This window comes from Myotis davidii, unplaced genomic scaffold (genome assembly GCF_000327345.1).
Source record: "Myotis davidii unplaced genomic scaffold, ASM32734v1 scaffold743, whole genome shotgun sequence".
Classification (NCBI taxonomy): Eukaryota; Metazoa; Chordata; class Mammalia; order Chiroptera; family Vespertilionidae; genus Myotis; species Myotis davidii.
In genome coordinates, this window is record NW_006296221.1 from 2,940,398 (window position 1) to 2,962,880 (window position 22,483).

The 22,483-nt window shown below is 38.4% G+C and overlaps 1 protein-coding gene across 2 annotated transcripts in view; it reads left to right on the top strand.

The window, feature by feature from the left end:
- The window catches only part of PPARGC1A (PPARG coactivator 1 alpha), a 677,982-nt gene that overhangs the window by 649,567 nt on the left and 5,932 nt on the right, over window positions 1–22,483 (top strand). For both annotated transcript variants that reach the window (XM_006771042.2, XM_006771041.2), the window contains 5 exons: window positions 6,442–7,357; window positions 7,944–8,048; window positions 8,199–8,319; window positions 18,721–18,842; window positions 19,175–19,326. In XM_006771042.2, coding sequence (XP_006771105.1) covers window positions 6,442–7,357; window positions 7,944–8,048; window positions 8,199–8,319; window positions 18,721–18,842; window positions 19,175–19,326 — 1,416 coding nt within the window. The remainder of the gene's footprint in view (window positions 1–6,441; window positions 7,358–7,943; window positions 8,049–8,198; window positions 8,320–18,720; window positions 18,843–19,174; window positions 19,327–22,483) is intronic.

Consider the following 22,483-nt stretch of genomic DNA (forward strand, 5'->3'; position numbering starts at 1 on the left):
CCCAAACTAGCTCATTTTGGTTGATAAAAAAAACACTTCTCTTTTACAGGTGTAAAAACTAATGTGATTTCAAAATACAGTAGCTGTTAGTAAGCAAGATGAGAGAAAAGAGAATGCTCTTTTGGCAGACGGCATTCAACTCTATAGCATATGGAAATTTTCAGAGCACTAGACTTTTTGTTTCTCAAATGGTAATGGCAAAGCAATGTCAGCTGAACAAGATGATGGTTTTAACCACAAGACAGGAAGAAATTTGGTTAGGGACCAGAGTGACTGACCCCAAAATTTCATGGATATGTATAGGCACATGCATATGTAAGTTGTTTTATTGTTATTACTATACAAGTAATAAAAAGCAATATAACTAATTTATAACTAATTAGGGAAATGAGAGGAGCAACATAATCAGCAATCTCATCCCCCTAACACACTAAGTCTTAGCAATCTTTTTCTTCCTTTGATATATTTTGCCCCCATGGTTTTGATGATAGTGGGCATATAATTTGGTCTCATTTATTTTTCACTTAATGTTTTTCCTCGGTTTAAATGGGTAATCATTCAAAATGCACATCAATGGACTTGCATTTAAAAAACCCCACTCATTAACCAATCAATTTTTAACTTTTTAGTCTTCTTTTATGTGGAGTTTTATATTTTCTTTTTTAAACTTCCTACTTAAAAGTTCGTTGCGCTGGATGGGATATTGACAAATAGCATAAATTTTCTCTACCCTGTCTGTATATCCTTCTTTTGTATGTGACTTATCTTTGGGGAAATAGACCAAAGCAAAACATGAGCCGTGGTCATTAGTTTTCAAAGGAAAAACCACACAGCATCAGAGAACTGGAAAGTGATTTTGACAGATCATATAATCCATTCCTGGGCCTGAAGTGTCCAAGGAACAGAGACCCAACAAATTCTCTTTACAACACATTGCAACTTTTGCCAACTCTGACTGTCAGGAATTCCTTCCATATTTCAAACGTATCATTCATTTTCTCTGTTTAATCTCATCCATCTTGACCCAACATTGGGAAAGATAATTTCTTTGTTCTGTTTTCTTTCTGGAAATGGTACTATTGTGTTTCTTTAAACAAGAATCACAAAGCAATTTCCTCTCCCTTATTAGCTTGGGAGGCTTTGGTGGCAGACACCTGGAAAACCAGGTTCTTTTCATTCTCACCTTGCTCCCCTTCCTGCCCCTGCTCTGTGGGAGAGTGCACAGGGTCAATGATAAGATCTTCATCTTCCCTGAGCAACAGTTGGGGAATTAGTCACATGCCACAGGAATGTTCTGAAGCTTTGCTGTAAGGCCAGTTTGTTCCCCTGCAATCAGGGGTGATATAGGAAATACTTAAAAAGTAATAGGGGTGGAGGCACTCTGGGCCAGAGCAGGGTATGGGAGGCCCCTCCATGTCTACTGTTAACACTTTGGTTGCTGCTGTCATGGAGCTCCCAGGAGTCCTGGGGGTGGGCAGAGGACACTGGAGAAGCTTAGATTAAGAAATATTCTAACAATTCATGTAACAATAACAGCTCATACTGAGTATCAGCCTTTCCTATGTCCTCTTGACACCTCCTCCAAGTTATCGAGACCCAAAGTATATGAATAGGATAAGTCACACACTTCTGTTGGCCCGATCCTCCTTTTTTGGTGAGTTTTTAAACATACAGATACTCATCTTCTCGTTGTTTTTTCCTTAAGCAACAACTGAATTGGCGTGCGACAGAAGAAAAATCTCACTGTCAAATACACTCCAAAGCAAGTCCCAGATTTAGCAGGAGATTCTGTAAAATGCTGTAAACTATTGCAATAAAGATCCCGCTGCAGTCATTGGGTGGATAGTGGAGCACAGAAAACAGAGCAGAGGACTCGCCATTTACCAGAGTCATTCAATTAAACAAAGAAACCCAAAAGAGAACTCCTCCAAGAAAATCGTTTTATGGCACATAATGAAAAACAAAACAAAACAAAACTTGCCTTCGACTCTTTTTTTTTTTTTTAAATCAAAGGGCTGTTTAAAACGATGACTGTAGAGTGTGTGCCACTTCTCCCGGATCTGCTGTGCAGAAGTGCGTAAGTGTGAGTGATGTAGAGGTACTTGTTTATTATAGAGCACATTTCAATGCAGTAATCATAAATATTGCTAAGGTTGTGCTCTGTTGAAATATGACCTACATACTCTTGATTGTTTGTGTTACGTGATTTGTCTGACACCCATTACATTCTGGGTAATAGCAGCCATTTGTTGCTCTGCACAGCAGGCTCTTTTGACAAAAGAAAATAGGCAGCAATAAAAAAGCTATAGGCTGAATTACATTCTGCACAGAGCTGCACTGCTGAGAGTTTGTGCAAGTGTGTTAACAATGCTCTGAACTGCCTCTTGTCAGCCTTCAGCCTGTAATGGCCATCTGTCCTCCCATAAATCTGTCGAAACCTGCTAAGTTCAAGAGAGAGCACGGAATATACCTTGTACTGTCAACACCAAAGTGTACACATTCCCCAGGAAATCAACACACGGGAAATAATCTGGAGGTTATGGGAAGCATTCGACTGTTGGTTTAGGCTGGTGCGATGAAATGGAGGGTCTGGTGATTAGTGGGAAGATGAGCAAAAGTAGTGGCATAAAGGAATTGGTATTGACTGCTCTCCTACTGCAGGGGAAAAAATCTGGGCAGGGGAGATGGGGTGAGAGCAATCTAATTAGTTTGGGTACAGCAAGAGGTCCCCTGTCCCATCAGCTGCTCTTAAAAGTTTGACACTATGTGGAAAGAAAAAAAAAAGTGCTTCTTACATTGTTGTTTTGCTTTGGGTTTCAACTGTCTCTGGAAATAGATTTTCAATTAGGCACTGGTGGTTGGAGGTCTTGTGAGTCTTAAGATGTCTCAGTCTTGCTTGAAGGCACTCCCTGATTAAAGGTGCTTCAGTAAACAGTAAAAAGTTTAAGGAATCTTATGTAGTAGAAAAGAAGGTACCAAACAATTGTACACTATAATCTTTTTTGTATAATAGAATGTATATGAATATATACACCATGATTGTTTGTCAATAAAACATTTGGGGAAAAAAAAAGTTTAAGGAATTATCTGCCTGTCCAGCTTGGCTCAGTGATTGAGCATCAACTTAGGAACCCAGAGGTCACAGTTTGATTCCCGGCCAGGGCACATTCCCTGGTTGTGGCCTTAAACTAGTGTGGGGTGTGCAGGAGGCAGCTAATCAATGATTCTCTCTCATCATTGATGTTTCTCTCTCTCTCTCTCTCTCTCTCTCTCTCTCTCTCTCTCTCTCCCTTCCTCTCTGAAATCAATAAAAATATATATTAAACAATTTAAGGAATTACCTAAAATATTTTCCCCTACCCACCTACTCACTAATCCTAAATTAACTTCCATCCACTAAGCAAGAAATTATTTGTTTTAACAGGTAGTGCCCATAGAAATTTACAGCCCTGATAGTTTCACTCGCAGGGTCTATTTGGTTATCTCAGGGAGTTTCTATACATTTTAAGCACATATGTAAGAATATACACTTCAGATTTTAAAGAAACATTTTAATTTTGTCTCTTTATTAGAAAGAACTGAGCGTCCCCAGGGCATAGTCTCTGAAACACCAGTGGCTGGTGTGGGTAGCATCCAAGGCACAGTAGGAGTTCAGGGGCTGTCCCTTCAGTTGCCACAGGCTGCCCCATACGTGAAGGAGGTGAAAGGCTCTGTTTTTAACTCAAAGACACTACAATCAGGGTATTGCCACTCCCAGGAGCAACTTGAGAGTCACTGATTTAAGTGGTAATGAGCTTAGGTACTAGGACAAGGGTTTCACATGTTCAAGACTAAAAAGGGTTTCTATATTTAAAATCCCTAGATAGCTGAGTTATTTTTAGAACTAGTCTCTCTTTAATAGTGGCCTAATTTGGTGTTTCTGAAGTTTAGGCTTTCTTCTCATAAGCCTAGAATGCCTGTCAAAATACATGGACCTGCATAGAAGGCAGTGTGCCTCATGGGCTCTGTAGGACAGTGGCTCTCTATATGTGGTCTGTGACCAGCTCATTATAAATTTTTAACCAGCTTCCCAAGTGATCCTTGGGCCACTGCAATGTGGGATTCACCAGTGAAGAAGGATCTAGAAAAATAAAAACAAACAAAAAAAAGAGTATGGCTTTTTGCAAAAAATAAGCCCAAGTTTTTGCAAAAATAAGACATCCTCCTAAGAGTTCATAATCTATTTGAAGAGATAAGATATAATTCATGTTCAAAAAAGGTAAGCAAGACTATACAGCTATCTCTGATAAGTATCAAGTGGTTGATCCTGGCAGTAACTTATTGGAAAAGTAAAAATTACCTTCATCTGAGGTGTCCTGAAAAGATTTATGGAGTTAGAATTTTAGAATGTTGAATGCCATTTCCCCCAATTCAAGGGCTATGTATGTCATTTGGAATATTTGACTGTTATTTACTCAGCAACAAGAGATTATCCAGCATTATTTCTTTGTGCATTTTAGTTTTCTATGAGAAATATTTGAGAACTTGTCATTTCTTTGCTGTGTATTAGTATCTTTAAATTTGTTGCCATGGTAATTAAAGGTAGCATGTGGTAGAAATCAGTATGTGTGAATGGGCAATGCAGAAGGTAAAGAAACAAGAAAAAAGAGAGAGAGAAAAAAAAGATTGACCACATAGGGATTTCTAAAATTGAGTAAAAGTCATATTTGTCCCTGAAAAAGGGAAGAAAGGAGAGTGTGTCTCAGTAACCTGGGTGGTGCATTCAATAATATGTCTCCTCCTTATTATCTATAAGCAACGAGGGGTAGGCAGAGGGGCTGTTAATAAAGGGAAGCTTTTCTGAGACTCAGATATTTCTCTTTGTGTTTGTATTTCCTGGTCTTTCTGGAATGGATTTCCAAAGTGAAACCACTTTGCATTTTTGTCCCCTTTCTTCCCTCATAAGGCAGAATTAGCTATGCATAATAAAATTGCCAAAGAGTGGCAGAAACAATTTCATTTTAGGTAAAATGTCAATTTCCTTTATTGTAGAGTAGGAGAGAGAGGCAGCGTCTGCCTGTTCATACCAAAATTTCACATGACTTTCTGTGACCTACTTGGTTCTCTCTATATAAATACACACACACACTCACACACACTTTTTTTCCAGTAAGGTAGAATTTCTCTGCCTTTCCTTGAAATGTGCAGTTGCCTTAAGTCTAACCCCAGGCTTGTTAGCATACTTGAAGTTCTTTTTTGCTGAATAGCATTCACCCATTCTTCTAAATAGAAAGTGTATTGTAAACTAAAATGTTCCCTCCAAAGCATGAAGTCATTTGAACTCCAGTCTTCCCTTCTTCAAAGTTCCTTGGACTCAGAAGCTGTATTGCAATTACCCTTCCTCAGTCTAAGGGAATGAGCATCACCTACTCAGGGAGGACACTTCATAAGGCAACTATACTTCACGGACTCTCCCATAGGGACTGCTGATAGAATTTTCTGCCCTTCTGTAGAAAAATCATGAAAGGCAACCAACAACTGATGAGGTTTCCCCCTTTTCCTTTATTTAAAAAAATTTAAATTAGTTAGTTGCTGAAGCTTGAATTCCTTTCAGTCCTTCAGCCTCATAACCTGCCCTAATGTTGAGCTCTAATAAAATGGTCCCCTGTCACTGTAATAATTCATGTTACTGTTCACTTTGGTTTCTGCTGCAGAACCATATTTTAGACAGAATGTATTAGTTATGCTTACAAGAATGTATTATACCTACATTAGCCATGGTTTACTAAGTTAATGAACTGTGGCAACAAAGAATTGTTGCCATCAAGCTGTAGAGTTGTCTAGTTCCCTGCCTTCCTATGTAGTATTTTACTGAACTTACCTCCACGTTGCCTATGTCATTCCCGCATTTGCCATCATCCATCTATTTTTCTTTTTAAGTTTCCAAATTCTTTAGCTTCACTGGTAGATTTCCTTGATTGGACAAAACCCCTGAGCCACTTGCATCCTTGGCAGCATGCTTTGTAGACAAAAGCTACCAAAGCTGTTCCATGATTCTCCTGAGCTCCGCCGCTTTCATTTTCCATAACGCAGAGGATGAGATGCCCTTGAAAAATCTGACCTTGGTGGTGCCTGGTGCCGTGGAGGCCAGGAGGGATGCATTAATGCTTCCTGGAAAGCAGGTCTGTCAACATTGGTGTTTGAAATATACAATCTCACGACTCGCACAGCTGCCTGGCACAGTTGATCCATCTTTTCTTGGAGACAGGAGCTTAGAGGGGAGAGTCACTTTTGCAGGTCTTGTCATGAATTTAGTTTCCTTCTTTTTCACCCAGTTTTAACCATTGTCTGAAATCTCAGTAAAATTAGGAAAACGTATCCCGGCATTTAAGAACATTATCTCTGTCTCTTCTCTCTTTCTCTCCCCACCATTTTATTTTATTTTATTTTATTTTGCCTTAGGCCTAACTCCACCCACAACTCCTCCTCATAAAGCCAACCAAGACAACCCTTTTAGGGCTTCTCCAAAGCTGAAGTCCTCTTGCAAGACTGTGGTACCTCCGCCATCAAAGAAGCCCCGGTACAGCGAGTGTCCTGGTACCCAAGGCAACAGCTCCACCAAGAAAGGGCCCGAGCAATCTGAGTTGTATGCGCAACTCAGCAAGGCCTCAGTGCTCACCAGTGGACACGAGGAAAGGAAGGCCAAGCGGCCCAGTCTACGGCTGTTTGGTGACCATGACTACTGTCAGTCAATCAATTCCAAAACAGAAATACTCATCAATATATCACAGGAGCTCCAAGACTCTAGACAACTAGAATACAAAGATGCTTCCGCCAGTGGGCAGGGGCAGATTTGTTCCTCCACGGATTCAGACACGTGCTGCATGAGAGAGACTCTGCAGGGGAGCAAGCAGGTCTCTCCTTGTAGCACCAGGAAACAGCTCCAGGACCAGGAGATCCGCGCCGAGCTCAACAAGCACTTCGGTCATCCCAGTCAAGCTGTTTTCGACGACGAAGCAGACAAGACCAGTGAACTGAGGGACAGTGATTTCAGTAACGAACAATTCTCCAAACTACCTATGTTTATAAATTCAGGACTAGCCATGGATGGCCTGTTTGATGACAGCGAAGATGAAAGTGATAAACTGAACTACCCTTGGGACGGCACGCAGTCCTATTCATTGTTCGATGTGTCCCCTTCCTGCTCTTCCTTTAACTCTCCATGTAGAGATTCCGTTTCACCACCCAAATCCTTATTTTCTCAAAGACCCCAAAGGATGCGCTCTCGTTCAAGGTCCTTTTCTCGACACAGGTCGTGTTCCCGATCACCATATTCCAGGTCAAGATCAAGGTCCCCAGGCAGTAGATCCTCCTCAAGGTAAATCTTGTCAAAACCCACCCAGAGCATAAGCCATTCCCAGGAAGTAAAACACACAAACAAACAAACAGAAAAAAACACCACAACCCACCCAAACCAAAAACATTTAAACCCACAGGCAGGCCAGCTCCTCACACTGCATTCGGGGTGTCACTGAACTAATGAGATTGTTGTTACACATACATCGCTCCTCATCTTCTCTTAAATCTGTCAGCCTTGAGCACAGTGCCTTGAGCCAGTCAGATCAGAGAGAGCAATTTGTAAGAAACTTGCTCATCTAACTTTTTCCATTACCTGGAGAGCTGCCCTGTGCAAGGATAGTTGAGATCCATGCAAGATAAAGCTGCCAGTGTACCAGACTGGCGCTCGACGTTAACATCAATAAGAGACGCTGGAGAGAACACATCACTCCCAGACCTCTGAGCTGACTAGATGATCAGAAACTGTCACTGGGAAATCTCACTAGTCTCTAGGAAGAAAAAGCCAGTTTATGTAATACAGCGTTCCTGGGCATGTTCAGTCGTGCCGATCAACGGGGGTTAAGTGGCAGTTGCAAATGCCTTTTTTGTTTTCTCCTCCCTCCCAGATCTTGCTACTACTATGAGTCAAGCCACTGCAGACACCATGCACACCGAAATTCTCCCCTGTGCTCGAGATCACGTTCAAGATCACCCTACGGCCGTAGGCCCAGGTAATGATGCGTGTCTTTTTCCTTGGGCTCCTCTCATCTGGGCCTTTAGCTGACAAGATGTTATCTAAACCCTGCCCCTCCCCAGTTTATTATTCATTTTGCTCGTGCCACTGGAGGTGGTTGACTTAATGATGAAGTTGTGTTTCTCAGGTATGACAGCTACGAGGAATATCAGCACGAAAGGCTGAAGAGGGAAGAATACCGCAGAGAGTATGAGAAGCGCGAGTCTGAAAGGGCCAAACAAAGGGAGAGGCAGAGGCAGAAGGCAATTGTAAGCAGCTTGGAGCTAACTTTCATTTCAAAGGAGGGTTTCTCTTTTCTTTCCTTTTCTCTCTCTCTCTTTTTTTTTTTTTTGGGGGGGGGGTAGATTAAAAAATAAACTAAAGCCAAGGCTTTGTTAAAATATGCAATATCCAGCCTCTTGACATTAAAACATCAGTGAGTCCCCAATCTCCCTTCACATGACATATAGACCGTACTGACCCTTTGGAGAACCAAATGTAAAATCAGTATAGTTCATTCATCTCATTCATCTTGAAGCTCATTACTGTGTTCAAAAATGGAGGCAGAGAGAGTTATTCAGTCAGGCACTGGTTCCATCGGGGCAACAGATGAGTTCTTGCTTTTTTCTCTGAGTGGAAAATGAGGAGGGATCACTGTTCTGTCTTTTTGGCAGGTGTGAGGTTTATATTGTCCATGAAGAGACTGGGTCTCTTAGATTTAAAGGAGGCTGTAGAGGAAAATTTGCTAAGAAAGTCATCATTTCTTTCTTGTGCTGGTTCAACACCTAACTGGGCAGTTGACTCATCACATTTCTTATGAACTATTTGTCAATAACCCATTATGTATTTTGGCACCACTTATGGCAGGGCATTACATTCCGATGACATATAGACCGTACTGACCCTTTCCTGGAAAGATCCAGGTTATGTTAAATTAATTTTTTTCTCTGTAGGTCAGTACGTTTTTAGCAGCTGCTTACTAACTGATAGACTTTACCCCATCTCCCACCCATTGCTTATCAATTGGAAGACAAATATGAGACACTCCAGTTGTCAGTATCTAGTGCTTGTCCATGGCAAACATTCCTAATCGATTATGGCACTGTTTCCCACCAAGCCCCTGTAGAGACTCAGGGTGCTCCAGGGAGCCATGGCTAATCGGTTAGAAATGGTACTGCTTTTGTTCATTGCAGCTGCTGCCTGTCTTGCTAACTGCTGAGAATCATTTCCATGAAGATCAACTTTTGACATATCTTGCATATAAGGAAACCAAGACTTAGGGAATGGAATTTTAGAGATTAGATGGATGTGGTTCCTTTAAGAAAACCCACTGCCATCAACAAAATCTTGAAAAACCTACAGAAAAGAACTGACTAATGAAGTCAAAATCAAGCATTGGCCAACAGTTATCAGCTGGAAGAAAAAGGTTAAATGAGAGATTTGTTAATCGTAGGCACTCAAGGGGAAAAAAAGGAGATGTAATTGAATACTTAGGCTAAAGGTCTAGGGTGTTTGCTGTCACTTAACTTTAAATCTACCTAAGACTGAATCTTGGGTCTTTTGCAAATTACAACACTTTTCCTCATTTTTTTCTCAACTTTCAAATGAACTGCGATATTAAGATCTGCCAGAGTGTCATTAGTTAACACTTAAGAAGACTAATGAAAATTAAAAATTCAATATTTCTAATTTTGCTGTTTTTAATTAATAGCCTATTCAATAATTATAATAACTCACATTTATATAGTGCCATGTAGCTTACAAAGCCTTTTAATATGGCATATTATAGTTAATCTTTATAAAAGAGAATCATGTTGCATAAGCCTGTAAGAAAAATAGTTATTTCAGTGTTTGCAAATTCATATTTTATAAAAGCCTTCATGTTTCTTTTTAGAAGTATGCCATTAAAGAGAAAGATTAATTATTTAATAATATACTTACTCATTTGGGCAAAATACAGCATAGCTATAACCAAAGCTATATAAATAAATGTAGATAAATTACATGTGCTTATTTTATTCCTTCAAAGATAATTTAGTGCCAAATACTTAGCTAGAGTCAAGAAAGGAAGGTAGTATTGAACAGTCTGTCCAGCCTATGAGGGAAAGTGGGGGGTGAGGAGGTAAGAGATCAAGCAAAGGACTTATATGCATGCATATGAGCAAAACCAATGGACACAGATGGGGACTTGAGGGATGAGGGCATGTGCTGGGGGGGTGGGAGTGGCCGGGAGAGGTTAATGGGGGGAAAAGGGAGACTTACGTAATACTTTAAACAATAAAGAATTTAAATTTCAAAAAAAAGAAAGGAAGGAATGTAGGTGCCTTTTTGCTAGTTAAACTCTTTCCAAATAGATCAAGTAGTGTGATTGATCTACAGTCCATAAGCATCTTGAGCCAAAAGCATCTTGAGGTCATCAACCTCAGCTTGAAAGCAGATACCACCCCCATCTTCTCATTGTGTCACAGATGTTGAATGTTCATAGTTAATTATTTAGCTAAGACAATCTTTTATAAATTTTCTTTGGAAGATGCCTTTCATAGTGCAAATGACAACTCGGGTTATATTAAAGAATTATAAAATAACCTTATATTTTTGAGAATTTTGACTTTTTTAAAAAAAGCAACAATCTATGACCTAGAGATTGTTTACTGACACAGTGACCTATAGATAGTAAGAGCTTAATATAAAGATTTGGGACTCACTGTTAAACCAATACCCACTTCAATAACTATATGCTATTTCTGTTTAACATAGTGAAAGCTCATGACTCTTTAAGTGACAAACATTTGCTTGGTGCTGGGGATATAAAATTAGGTAAGACCTGCTGTCCTACAGCCAGGGAGCTTAAAATAAAGATAAACAAAGAGACAATGGGGTGTGTTAAGTGCTATTGTAGAAGATACATCTAAGGTACTATAGTGGGCATGAAGACCTGGAAATGAGGGAGGTCATCCCTGAAAAGGGTGAGATTGATCTGTAACCAAAGGGATGGAAGGCAAAGGTTTGCTGAACCTGTGCTGTCCAACATAGTAGCCATTAGCCAAGTGGCTAATTCAGCTAGTCCCAAATTTGAATGCACTAAAAGTGTGATTGGATTTTTTTCAATCTTTAATTTCTTTATTGATTAAGGTATTACATATGTGTCCTCATCCCCCATTAACCCCCAACCCCCCCCTCCACTCATGCTTTCATCCCCCTGTTGTCTGTGTCCATTGGTTGGGCTTATATGCATGCATACACAGTCATTTGGTTGATCTCTCCCACTTACCCCCACCCTCCCCTACTTTTCCTCTGAAGTTTGACAGTCTGATCGCTGCTTCTCTGTCTCTGGATCTGTCCCTGTTCATCAGTCTGTGTTGTTCACTACATTCCACAAATGAGTGAGATCATCTGTATTTTAAAGACTACAAAAAAAGGGGTGTAAGATACTTCATTAATATTTTTATATCAATGACAAGTTGAAATGATATTTTGGATATATCAAGCTAAATAAAATACATCATTAAAATTAACTTTCTGGCTCCTTTTTACTTTGAAAATGTGCCTTTTAGAAAATTTAAAATTATATGGACTGCATTATATTCTTCTTGGACATTGCTATTCTAGGCAGAGGCTATAACTCACACTAAATTTCTGGAAAAAAAGCAAAGTATTTTAAATCTTATAGTCATTTAACTAGAACACTTGGGTATAGGAGCAGCAAGAAATGCTGCTCCATGGTAGCCAGGTCTTTGAAAGGTTCTGTAAGTCGTGATAAAGATTTTGAAGTCCATCTTGGAGGCATAGTGGAACTACTTAATGCGTTTACCCACAGGAAGATTTTCTGATTGATTTCCTTCCTCAGAATAATCTGCTTTCTTATGCCAAAATGTATTTTGCAAAGTTTATTTTTATGTACTTGGGCACAGAGATACAGGCAATGATTTTTGAGTCCCTGGACTAGATTAGCTTGAAAAGTCATTCATGAAACAGCTAAAGAAACTAGGACAGTCCACCCAAGTTGGTCAGGTAGATGGTTTCCCTTCTGATTTTTGAGATACACTTAAAGTAGTGAATGAGTAGCAAATTATGTTTGGAATACTTTGGGTGTAGTGCAGGATTTTACATTAATTCTGATCAATCATATAATTAGGGGACCAACAAAGCAGAGTCATCATAAGGGAAAAAAAATAACGTGCAAGTCATTTAGTAATAGATATTTTACAGAATTCAGGTAGACTTTGTTACCTCTGTTTTGTGGTCTATATTGCTTTTGCTCTGAGCTCTGTAAGGAGATGGTTTGGGAGGCCTGTAAAGTTTTCATAGCCTATGCCTTTAAAAGTCTCTATCCAGATTGACTTGAGTTCACCACATCAGACAGTTAAGCGAAGACTACTGATTAGTAATTAATAACCCGGAATCATACATTGTGGTTGAATATTGCTATTGGTTCAGTTGACACTTTCCTCCAATGTCCATCTAAACTCTTTCTCAGAAACCAGTTCACCCTCTGCCTTTCTCAGTCTCATAGGCTTGAAATAATTCAGGTTTTATTGGAGCTGAACAAGCCAAAGTTTAGTACTTACTGTCTAAACTGTCACTGCTCTAATTTCTTGCGGATTTCCAAGTCCAGCTCCATTTGGAATTTGTACAGTTTCCTGCCAGAAAACATGATAATGGGATGTTAATTAAAAGGGCAAATCTAGACATTATGATATGGCTCAGTGCTTAAAATCCAAACCAGATGTGCTTGGGCAGTGGCTGTGGCATTCCATTTCTCTTCTCTGTTGGTTAGTATGTAGCCCAGGAGCCAGGGATAGTGCATCATCACTGATAATGATCAGCTTCTTCCAAATGAAAAGCAATGTGTAATTTCTCATAGTTACTCTTTTTAATGGAGAAAATTAAGTAGCATTCTATTCCATCCCTTTTCAAGAGATATTTCAGGTGGGTGAGTATATTTTGAGTTCTAAGCTCACTATTTAGAAATTAGCTGTTTTATCACAAGTAGTTATATATACTCTGAGTCTATAATTTTCATGTTTTCTGACTTATCACTGGGCTTACTTGCATCTGAGCTCTTACTTGCAGATTGTCTATTAAGTAGACTAACCTGGGTTTATTCCTATTTATCCCACCTTATACCCTAAGAAGGAACATGCCCGAGCACTTCTGGGATGGGGGTAACTTGGAAAACAGAATATTGTAGTTTTGTTTTCTCCCTGAGAGTGCACCCTAGTAGTATAAACTCATTGAATGGCTACTGAATTAGTTGTGTGTAATCAATATTAAAGGCAAAAGAAAAAAAAATCTTTCTGTTTTTGGATTTTGTCAGAGTTTTGGCATTTTGTTCTGTCCATCCATATCTTTTTATGGCCACCCCCCTCAGGTTTTTCCTTTTGATAGAGGACCTAACTATGCCAATGATTCTAGAAATGGCATGGAATTTATCCATTCATCTCATCTATTTCAACTATAGCATTTGTACTATCCTTGGAATTTTTGAGGAAGTCAGGTTGTAGCTAATGTGACAATGAACACAAATCTTTCATTGCCAAAGTTGGCATGCAGTTTTCTTAGAAAGGAGGAGGATTTTAACATTTATTATAATTTGGGAATGTAGAATAAAAGTTCTGAAAATCCAAATTCTATCAAGCTGTTCCTTGTTGTTAGTAATGCAGAACATTTTAGTGAGATAACCCATGAAAAGCATCAACCAGTGCTTGATATATTTTAGATGGTAAATGTTAACCTCCTTATTAATTTTATTTTTAAAATATATTTTAAACCTCACTGAAGGATATGTTTTTATTAATTTTAGAGAGAGAGGAAAGGAGAGAGAGAGAAAGATAGAAAGAGAAAAACATTGATGTGAGTGGAAAATATCAATCAGTGTCTCCAGTATTTGCCCCAATCAGGAACTGAATCTGAAACCTAGGTACTATGTGCCCTGACTGGGAATCAAACCCACAACTTTTTGGAGTACAGGATGAGGCTCCAACCAGATGAGCCACCCAGCTAGGGCTGATTTTATTTTTATCCATAGTCAAATCACTTTTATTATGAGTAGCTTATTATTTGATGAGAAATATCACATGCTTTCTCCAGCTAACTAGGAGGCTCTATACACTTTCTGATAAAGGCTTTGATAATACACAGTCAGTTCATTCAGTCAGGTTTTACTTTTTATATTTATCTCCCCCTGTTTTGATATAATGAGGATTTACCATACTTGTTAATGCAACATAAATCTTTAGTTTTATTATCCACCCCATCAACAAACTAGCTCTTGTGAAAATTGAAGCTAAAAGATATTTGATAAATATTCCATCCTTCTTGATAGTGAAAACTAGTCTGAAAATCATTTTTCAAAAGCTTTTGCCAAAGGTTTAGAGTTCCTCCAAGCCTTTAAGAAGTTGGAAATGTTATTAAGCATTTTGATTTCTTTTCCTTTCATCTCCTGTTTAGAAATTAATGTCTTGAAAAATTGGCTGCAAATGTTAAGGTTTTTTAAAGATATGCAATCTATTCATCAGTCTAATAAAACTGCAACATGTTAAAAATAATCAGTTCTCTGCTAGACATTTTGGCCAATCTTCGAAAAGATTTTTGTCTTTGCTTTTTAGACCTTCTTATGCCTTTTTGGTTTCATTTTTAGCACCGGGAAAACTGAACTGAGCACTCAAATCTTTTTATTTTAACATGTATTCAATCTCTAGTCTTTGTAAGGTAGCAAGATGTGGTTCCAGTCTGTGTTTTATAAAAGGAAATAATAGACAAGTAGATAATACGTGACTATGGACAGCCCTTTGGATTTCTGTTCCATCCAGGTTGTGTCTTCTTTTTCCTGCAGAATGTATCCATAGCTGATGTAAAAGGTCCTCTGGTTTATCTCCTTTGTGGGATCATTGTTGCCTACAGCTTTGTATAAAGAAGCAATTCAGAGACTGTCCCAATATGTCTGCATATGGACGTGCATATGGTCGATTTTATCTTTAACTTCGAATTTACTTGAATCTGTAGGCTATGTGTATTCCCATAATGGTAGTTGAACAGTTTCCTTGTGATGGTTCAATTTCTTTTTCTCTCTTCTGCATCTCCCCTCCTTTTCCTCTATACAGTAGTAACCTTCCTAAAAGGCTCATTAAAAAAAGAAATTCAGAACACCCATGCAAGCAGGCGCCAGGAAGTTTAGATAGCAGTCCCATTGCATTTGACTGTTTGGCTGGAGCTGGATGCATAAATAGAATGGAATGTGATGTTATGAATCCCTTGCTCAAGTGCACAGCACTGCGCCAGGATGGGCCTCACCATCCATTTATATTTATTGACCTCCTGATGTGCTGGCTGCTATGGAACAACACGGTGCAGCCTTCAATTGAGACATACAATCTACATGGAAGTGAATCAGGCAGCCTGCTCTATTTGCTGTATATCATCTGGTCAGTTACTTAGGCTCAATAGCCACTGTCAGGGGAATTGTGTTTGCCAACTATTTTAGCTACACCTCTGATTCTCAGAGTGATTTTTAAGAGTGAAAGTCCTACCAGCTTGTAGCTATTCTACATTTTTTACACTTTAACCTGTACTAACAAATTGTGAAAACCTTTATTAATTTACTCAACTGAGCTACCTGGGCAAGGTTTATCCTATGATATAAAGCTTCAAACCTGGCTTTATTTCTCCATTGTCTTTGCTTCATAAAGTATAGAACACACTTAGACATCTTTGATGTAATGGAAGGTATGGAGTGTTAAAAATTATTAGTTGATTGATGATTGATTGATTTTTCAACAAATATTCATTGAAAACATGGCAGATATGGTCTCTGCTTTCATGAAGTGATTGATTGATTTTTCAACAAATATTCATTGAGACTAAATATTTCAAGTACCCTTAAAACATGGCAGATATGGTCTCTGCTTTCATGAAACTTTCATTGTAGGGGAAATAGACATTAATCAGTGAATAAACTGTTAATTATTCAATTACGATTGGGCATCTATACTAATAAAAGGGTAAGATGCTAATTAGACCGGGTCAACCAGATATCTTCCGGTCGTCCTTCTGGACAAAGCCATGGTGCCGGGGGCTAAGGCAGAAGTAGTTAGGGGCGATCAGGCTGGCAGGCAGAGTGGTTAGGGGTGATCAGGCAGGCAGGCAGGTGAGCGGTTAGGAGCCAACAGTCCCAGATTGTGAGAGGGATGTACGACTGCTGGTTTAGGCCCTAGCGATTAGGCCTAAACCGGCAGTCGGACATCGCCCGAAGGGTCCTGGATTGGAGAGGGTGCAGGCCTGGCTGAGGGACCCCCCACCTCCCATGCATGGATTCTGTGCACCAGGCCTCTAGTATAACTATAAGGGATAAATAGAGTGTCCTATTGGAGCAACCAAGAGAATCCTGACCTTATTTCAAGTCTCAGAAATAAAATAATTATTGGCCTCAGTGTAATTTTACACAGTATGTATATGTTGGTGGAGAGGAGCAAGAGACACTGTAAGAAGGATGTTCCAAGTAGCAGGAGAATGGCTTGCTCCAAGGCCCTGGGGAAGGAAGCAGCACAGTATATACTAAGGATTGATGGAACCACAAGGTAGCTGAAAAATAAAGGAAAGGATGTAATGAGGGAGGTAAAGCCCACGATGATGACAGGTGCAGACTGTGATGGGCCCTGCAGGTCCTGTTAATGATTTAAGACTTTCTTTAAACATTAGGAGAAGCCCTGGGAATGTGGTAGACAGTAATTGGCTTACTCAGCCTGAGTGAAAGAATAGACTAGAGGAAGGTAAACATAGACACGGGGCCCAAGTTAAGAAGCTGTCATACTAGTCCAGAAGGAGATGCTGGCAGCTTGGTTTCGGGAGATATAATAAAGGAGATGGACTAGAGAGAGATGTAGGAGGTAAAAATCAATAGGACTTAACGAGTGATTGGATATGAGGGAAGAATCAAGGAAGGCACTAAGGTTTTTGTCCTGAATAACTGGCGATGGTGTTAACTTCACTGATCCAAGAACACTGGAGAAAGACCCACTCCTGGGAAGAGGGCAGAACTAGGGGGTTTGGTTTGGGTGATGTTGGTCCAGCTAGAGGTGCTGAGGGGATATCTAACCTGATATGTCAAGTAGATGGTTGGTTATTTGAGTATGAAGCTCAGAGAAACTTCCTGATCAAAACAGAAATAGGAGGGTTGCATAAGATAAAAGAAGATGAAACATGAGTGATTAGATCACCTCAGATGATATGTATTACAGGGTCTGAGTTATTCAGTTATATTTCACAAGCACTTATTGAGTGCTCAGTCTTTGGCAGGTCCTTCACTAAATACTGGGCACAAGAAAAAGAAAGAAATTCAGTAAATAACATGGGACATCTCTTTGCCTTGGGCCTAAATTACTTTTCACATCATCCAAGACAAGATATCTCGGTACATCCAGAGAAAACTCTTAGGCAAGCAAAATCTATACCTTGGTCCTGTGCTTCCCTGTCTTTGCTTCCATCTAACTTAAATCTCAGCAACCTGAAGTTCATTCCATTCTTGTTTGTCCTTGATAGACATGTAGCCTAGTTGGTAAGCACATTTTTTATATTAACTCCTTACTTTCTTGCCTCTCTCAGTTTTAAGGAACATTGTGGCCTTTGGCCTGTCTTTTTAGAGCAAGATTTATAGCATTGCTTCTTACATTAAGAAATGCATTCCTGTCTTGTTGTTTGTTTGTTTTTGAGAAATATATCCACTGGCTATGAAATATTCATCTCATTTGGTGAAGGTTATAAATTGCTGATGACTTTCAGATTATGATGATATTGACTCTACTGGAGAAAATTAGGCCACACCCTTCTAGTCTGGTTCTAAAATAAGATTCATTGGCAAAGTGAAATTGATAGCCTCTTTTATAACTCTTATTCTTTGGAGACTCAAGGCTTAAAATAGTCTACATTTTAAGACTGTATTTTTCAAATTATTGTCTCTGGACCACCTGTGTCAGAGTCACTTGGATGTGCTTGTTAAAAATGAAGATCATTGAACCCTATCTTCCAAATACTTTTAGTATAGCTGGGATAAATCCCAATAGTTTACATTTTTAATAAGCACCTCTGGTAATATTTATGTATACTAGAGTTTCAGAAATCACTCTTTTGAAGTATGTCAAAATTTGTGTCAGTTATTTTTCAATAAAATAGTGATTTGTGTCAGTTATTTTTCAATAAAACAGGGGAAAATTGCACATCGCCGTATTAGAATTCTGAGTTAATGAGAAATTATACAGTTATGTGAGCCAGGTCAGTTTCTTAGCAATTTTGAGGATTAATAATTGAGTCATAGGAGTTAAAATATTTAACAGGTATTGTTCAGTTATTCAGTGATAAAATGATCACATTACACATATTTCTTTTCTAACATATAAAAATTCATGTGACTGAAGAACAGAGATGAGTAGGAAAAGTAGAAGAGAATGGGGTTCCAAAAAGAGAGTATGTAAAGGAAGAGAGTGATATTGACAAAAGGGAAATTAAAACTTGGTTCCAGCATAGCCTTTCATTCAGTTTAGTGTATGTTTTGCTTTAACTGGCATGCTCTTTGGGTTCTTCTTCTGCATGACTGTCACTTTATGAATATTTCTAGAGGTCCAACTTCTTTCCTGTCTCCAGAACTAGCAGGTCTCTCTTTCCTCCCCCACCCCCAGGAAGAACGCCGTGTGATTTATGTTGGCAAAATCAGACCTGACACAACACGGACAGAACTGAGGGACCGTTTTGAAGTTTTTGGTGAAATTGAGGAGTGCACAGTAAATCTGCGGGATGATGGGTGAGAATCTTCAAGATTATTTCTTGTTTAGAAGCTGACATATGTAAAAAATTATGGCCCTAAGATGACTAGGATGGGGATGCTTTGACAGATGACATGTTGAGTTCAGAACCTTATTTATTTTCTTTCATCCCTATTTATTAATCTTTCTAGTTGAGATTTCCTGTCCCAGAAATAAGTATTTAGCAGCTTGACAGGACAATCACACTGATAAATGGGCGCAGTGGTTCAGACGTGGGCATCAGCGGAGTCTCCCAAAGTAGAAAGTGTTATAGTCATATATGCTAATGCTGCCTCACTAGCTTTGAACTTCTCCTCTTTGTCCATTGCAGAGACAGCTATGGTTTCATTACCTACCGTTACACCTGTGATGCTTTTGCTGCTCTTGAAAATGGATACACTTTGCGCAGGTCAAATGAAACTGACTTCGAGCTGTACTTTTGTGGACGCAAGCAATTTTTCAAGTCTAACTATGCAGACCTAGGTATGGATTTTATTGTACATAGAATGAGGAATCCATAATGTAGAGCTCAAAATGGGAGTAAATGTAAATCGAAGGCACAGTGGGTTGAACCATTATTTTACTAGAGGGGATATTTGAATAGAAATTTTATATTATTATTTATTTTTTAATGCACGGGACAGTTTCAGAAACAAGGAGTGTAGGTTTGGGCAACCAGGGACAGAAGTAAATTTGTTGTGCTGTCTTCCCAGATGCGGAAATTCTGCATTGTTTGTGTGTAGAGGCAGTATGTTGTGTTTTGTGTGTGTATGTGTTGTGTGTATATGTGGGTAAAGTGTGCGTCAGCATGTGTCTATGTTGTATGTGTCTTTGTCTATGTATATATAATCTGCCATTGTTTTCTATTCCCATCCCTGAACCCTTTTTTCCAAACCTGTAGCATTGCCATCATTGTTTTATGGAACAGAATGTGCAAGAGTCTTGTTCTCTCTTATCATAAAGACTTAGAAATGTTAATATTTTCAACAAAGTGCACCTTGAGAGAAGAAAATAAAATTTTATATGCTAGATCACACTATAGTCTCTTTAAAAGAAAAAAGAGAAAAATGTTATTTTTGAGTACTTCTATATGTTAGGCACTATGTCAGGGGCTTTGCAAGCATTTTCTCATTTAATTACCGAAACAGTCATGGAAGATAGATATTATCATTGTCATTCCCATTTTACAGATAAGGAAACTGAAGCATCCATAAGTATTGATTTTTTTTCTTGTTCTAAAAGTTGTAAAGAGTCAAGGGATAAAATTTAGAAAATACTAAGTTAAGAAAAATAGGGAAATCAGCTATCAGCCTATCACCTAGAGATAACCACTGTGACTTAGTGTGTGTTGTACATTCCAGTATTGTCTCAGAATGTCTAATTTCTTATGGTTAAGGTCATGTTTTTTATATATATATATATACTTTTAAGTTCTACTTATCTCAATTAATATTATATAAGTTCATTTTCCACTGTACTCACAGGATTAAAAATAATTTATCAATACTTTTTAATGGCAACACAGTATTCTGTTCAGTGAATAATGCCATTATATTTCAGTATTCCATTATAGTTAAACATTTATTCAATTTTTAATATTATAAATAATGTCAAAATTGACATCTTAATTTCCTTTCAAATTTTAATTTTGTTCTTTTGCATGTGATTTTTTTAATCTAATATGTGTATTGTAAGACTTTATGTTCTTTGATGAAGGTAGGAAAGTGGCAAATGTCTTGTGCATATGAAATACTTATTTTAAATCAATTATGCTACTAATCATAAAGTTAACATATACATCTATTCCTAAGCCTTATTATGTTTCTATCTGCACTTGCTTTGGCTTGGTATAAAGAAAGAAATGAATACCAAATACTGGGATTTTTTTTCCCTTCCACCAAAGTGATGTCTTCCTAGAGTAATTGATATAGGTAGTGTGCATTGTTCAGGGGGAATATGCTATAATTCACTTCAAAAGCTAAATAGATAGTATGAAGCAGGGGAGAGGTAGCTGACTGTTAGAGAGATAGAGGCTTAGGGATGAAAATATAAATGGTGGCAAGTCATTTGTTCAAATGTTGGCTGATAAAAACAGTCAAGACAGATTGAAGTCTTGAGTTGATTTGACTTATTTCCTTCAGTGATGAAGGCCAGGGTGTTTCTAGTCTCTCAAAACATCTAGAGTTTAAAATAAGCTACCTAGAGGGGCCTTTAGATCACAATTCATCACTGGGAGAGGGAGGATTGAATGGTATTTCCAAATTGAACTAGAGCCTTCCTGAAATATTTCTAAGAAGAATGCTTCCCCTCTCGTTATCTCACCGCCTCGCCAGCAGCAATGAAACGTTGCCGTTGCTAAGCTAGCTCTGTATTTTCTGAAAAGTGTGTTTGATGTGCACAGTAGTAGCATGGGTTTTTCCAGTTCCCTCAAGCCCAGCAATTGCATGAAGCACAGTCTATCTGAGTGAGCACAGCCATGGTGTAGTCAAAGAACCTGCAGAGTTTTGGAATCCTGCAGACCTGGGTTTGAAACCTGACTTACCTTCTGACCTTAAGCAAACAATTAAACTCCCTCGGCTTCTGGTTCTTCATGGGTAACACACCTTATATTGCTGCTGTGGAGATTAAATTAATGTTTGTGAAGCTGTTAACAGTATCTGGCATAAAGGAGTTGCTCAATAAAGAGTAACCTATGCTTATCATTTAAAGTGATGGTAATGAGAAGTTGGAAGTTTCAAGTTATTTTAAAATGGAAGAATCAGCACCAGCATCTAGCTTTGGAACTGAATAACATTCATATGTGTCTGGTCTTTGTCCCCTGAAGAGTTCACATTAAATGTGTCAGGTCACGGCTACTGAATGTGATGAGCAGAATTATATACTGGACCATTAGAGGGATTGTGAACTATCGTGTGTGTCAGATGTAAAGTAAAAATGATCTGAGGCAGACACATTTTACCAAGAGTAAAGTGACCGAGTATTTTAGATAGATTTAACCAATTTTCTTCCATGTTTTATTTTTGCTCCCCCAAATTAAGTTAGTTTGCCCACCCTATTTCAATACTCTTGAGGACACTACAATAATATTAGTACAAAACATGATGATTCCAGTTACGATTTATGAGCCAGTTTCATAAATGAGATTCAGAATTTAAAGAGACAATCAAGGTTACTGTGGTGAAGCCAGGATTTAATTCTGGTTTCTATGACTCTGTAATCTGTGTGTCTTTCTATTTACTGTCTTATAAAAAAATGGATCTTTCTGAAAGACCTCAATGAAAAATCTTAAAGAGGAAGGATAAAAATTAAATTACAACTATCTGACCAGAAGAGAAGGTTATGCCAATACAAAAAAAATAATAATTTTGATCACAAATTAGTTATGGTGTAGAACTTAAACACATAAGAAAAAAATGAAGGAAATAAAATATCCATCACAAATTTTTATGTATTCTGCATATATACATAACATTTCATAAACCCTTTTTATTTATTGGTAAATCATTCCCAGATCCCAACACAAATATTTTCACCCATAACTTTAGTAAAATTTAACAAATATTAAATTTAGTACCTATTTTGTCCGAACAGTTTTCTGGGTGCCAGGAATACAATTGTAATGTGATTTGTTTCTACTTAT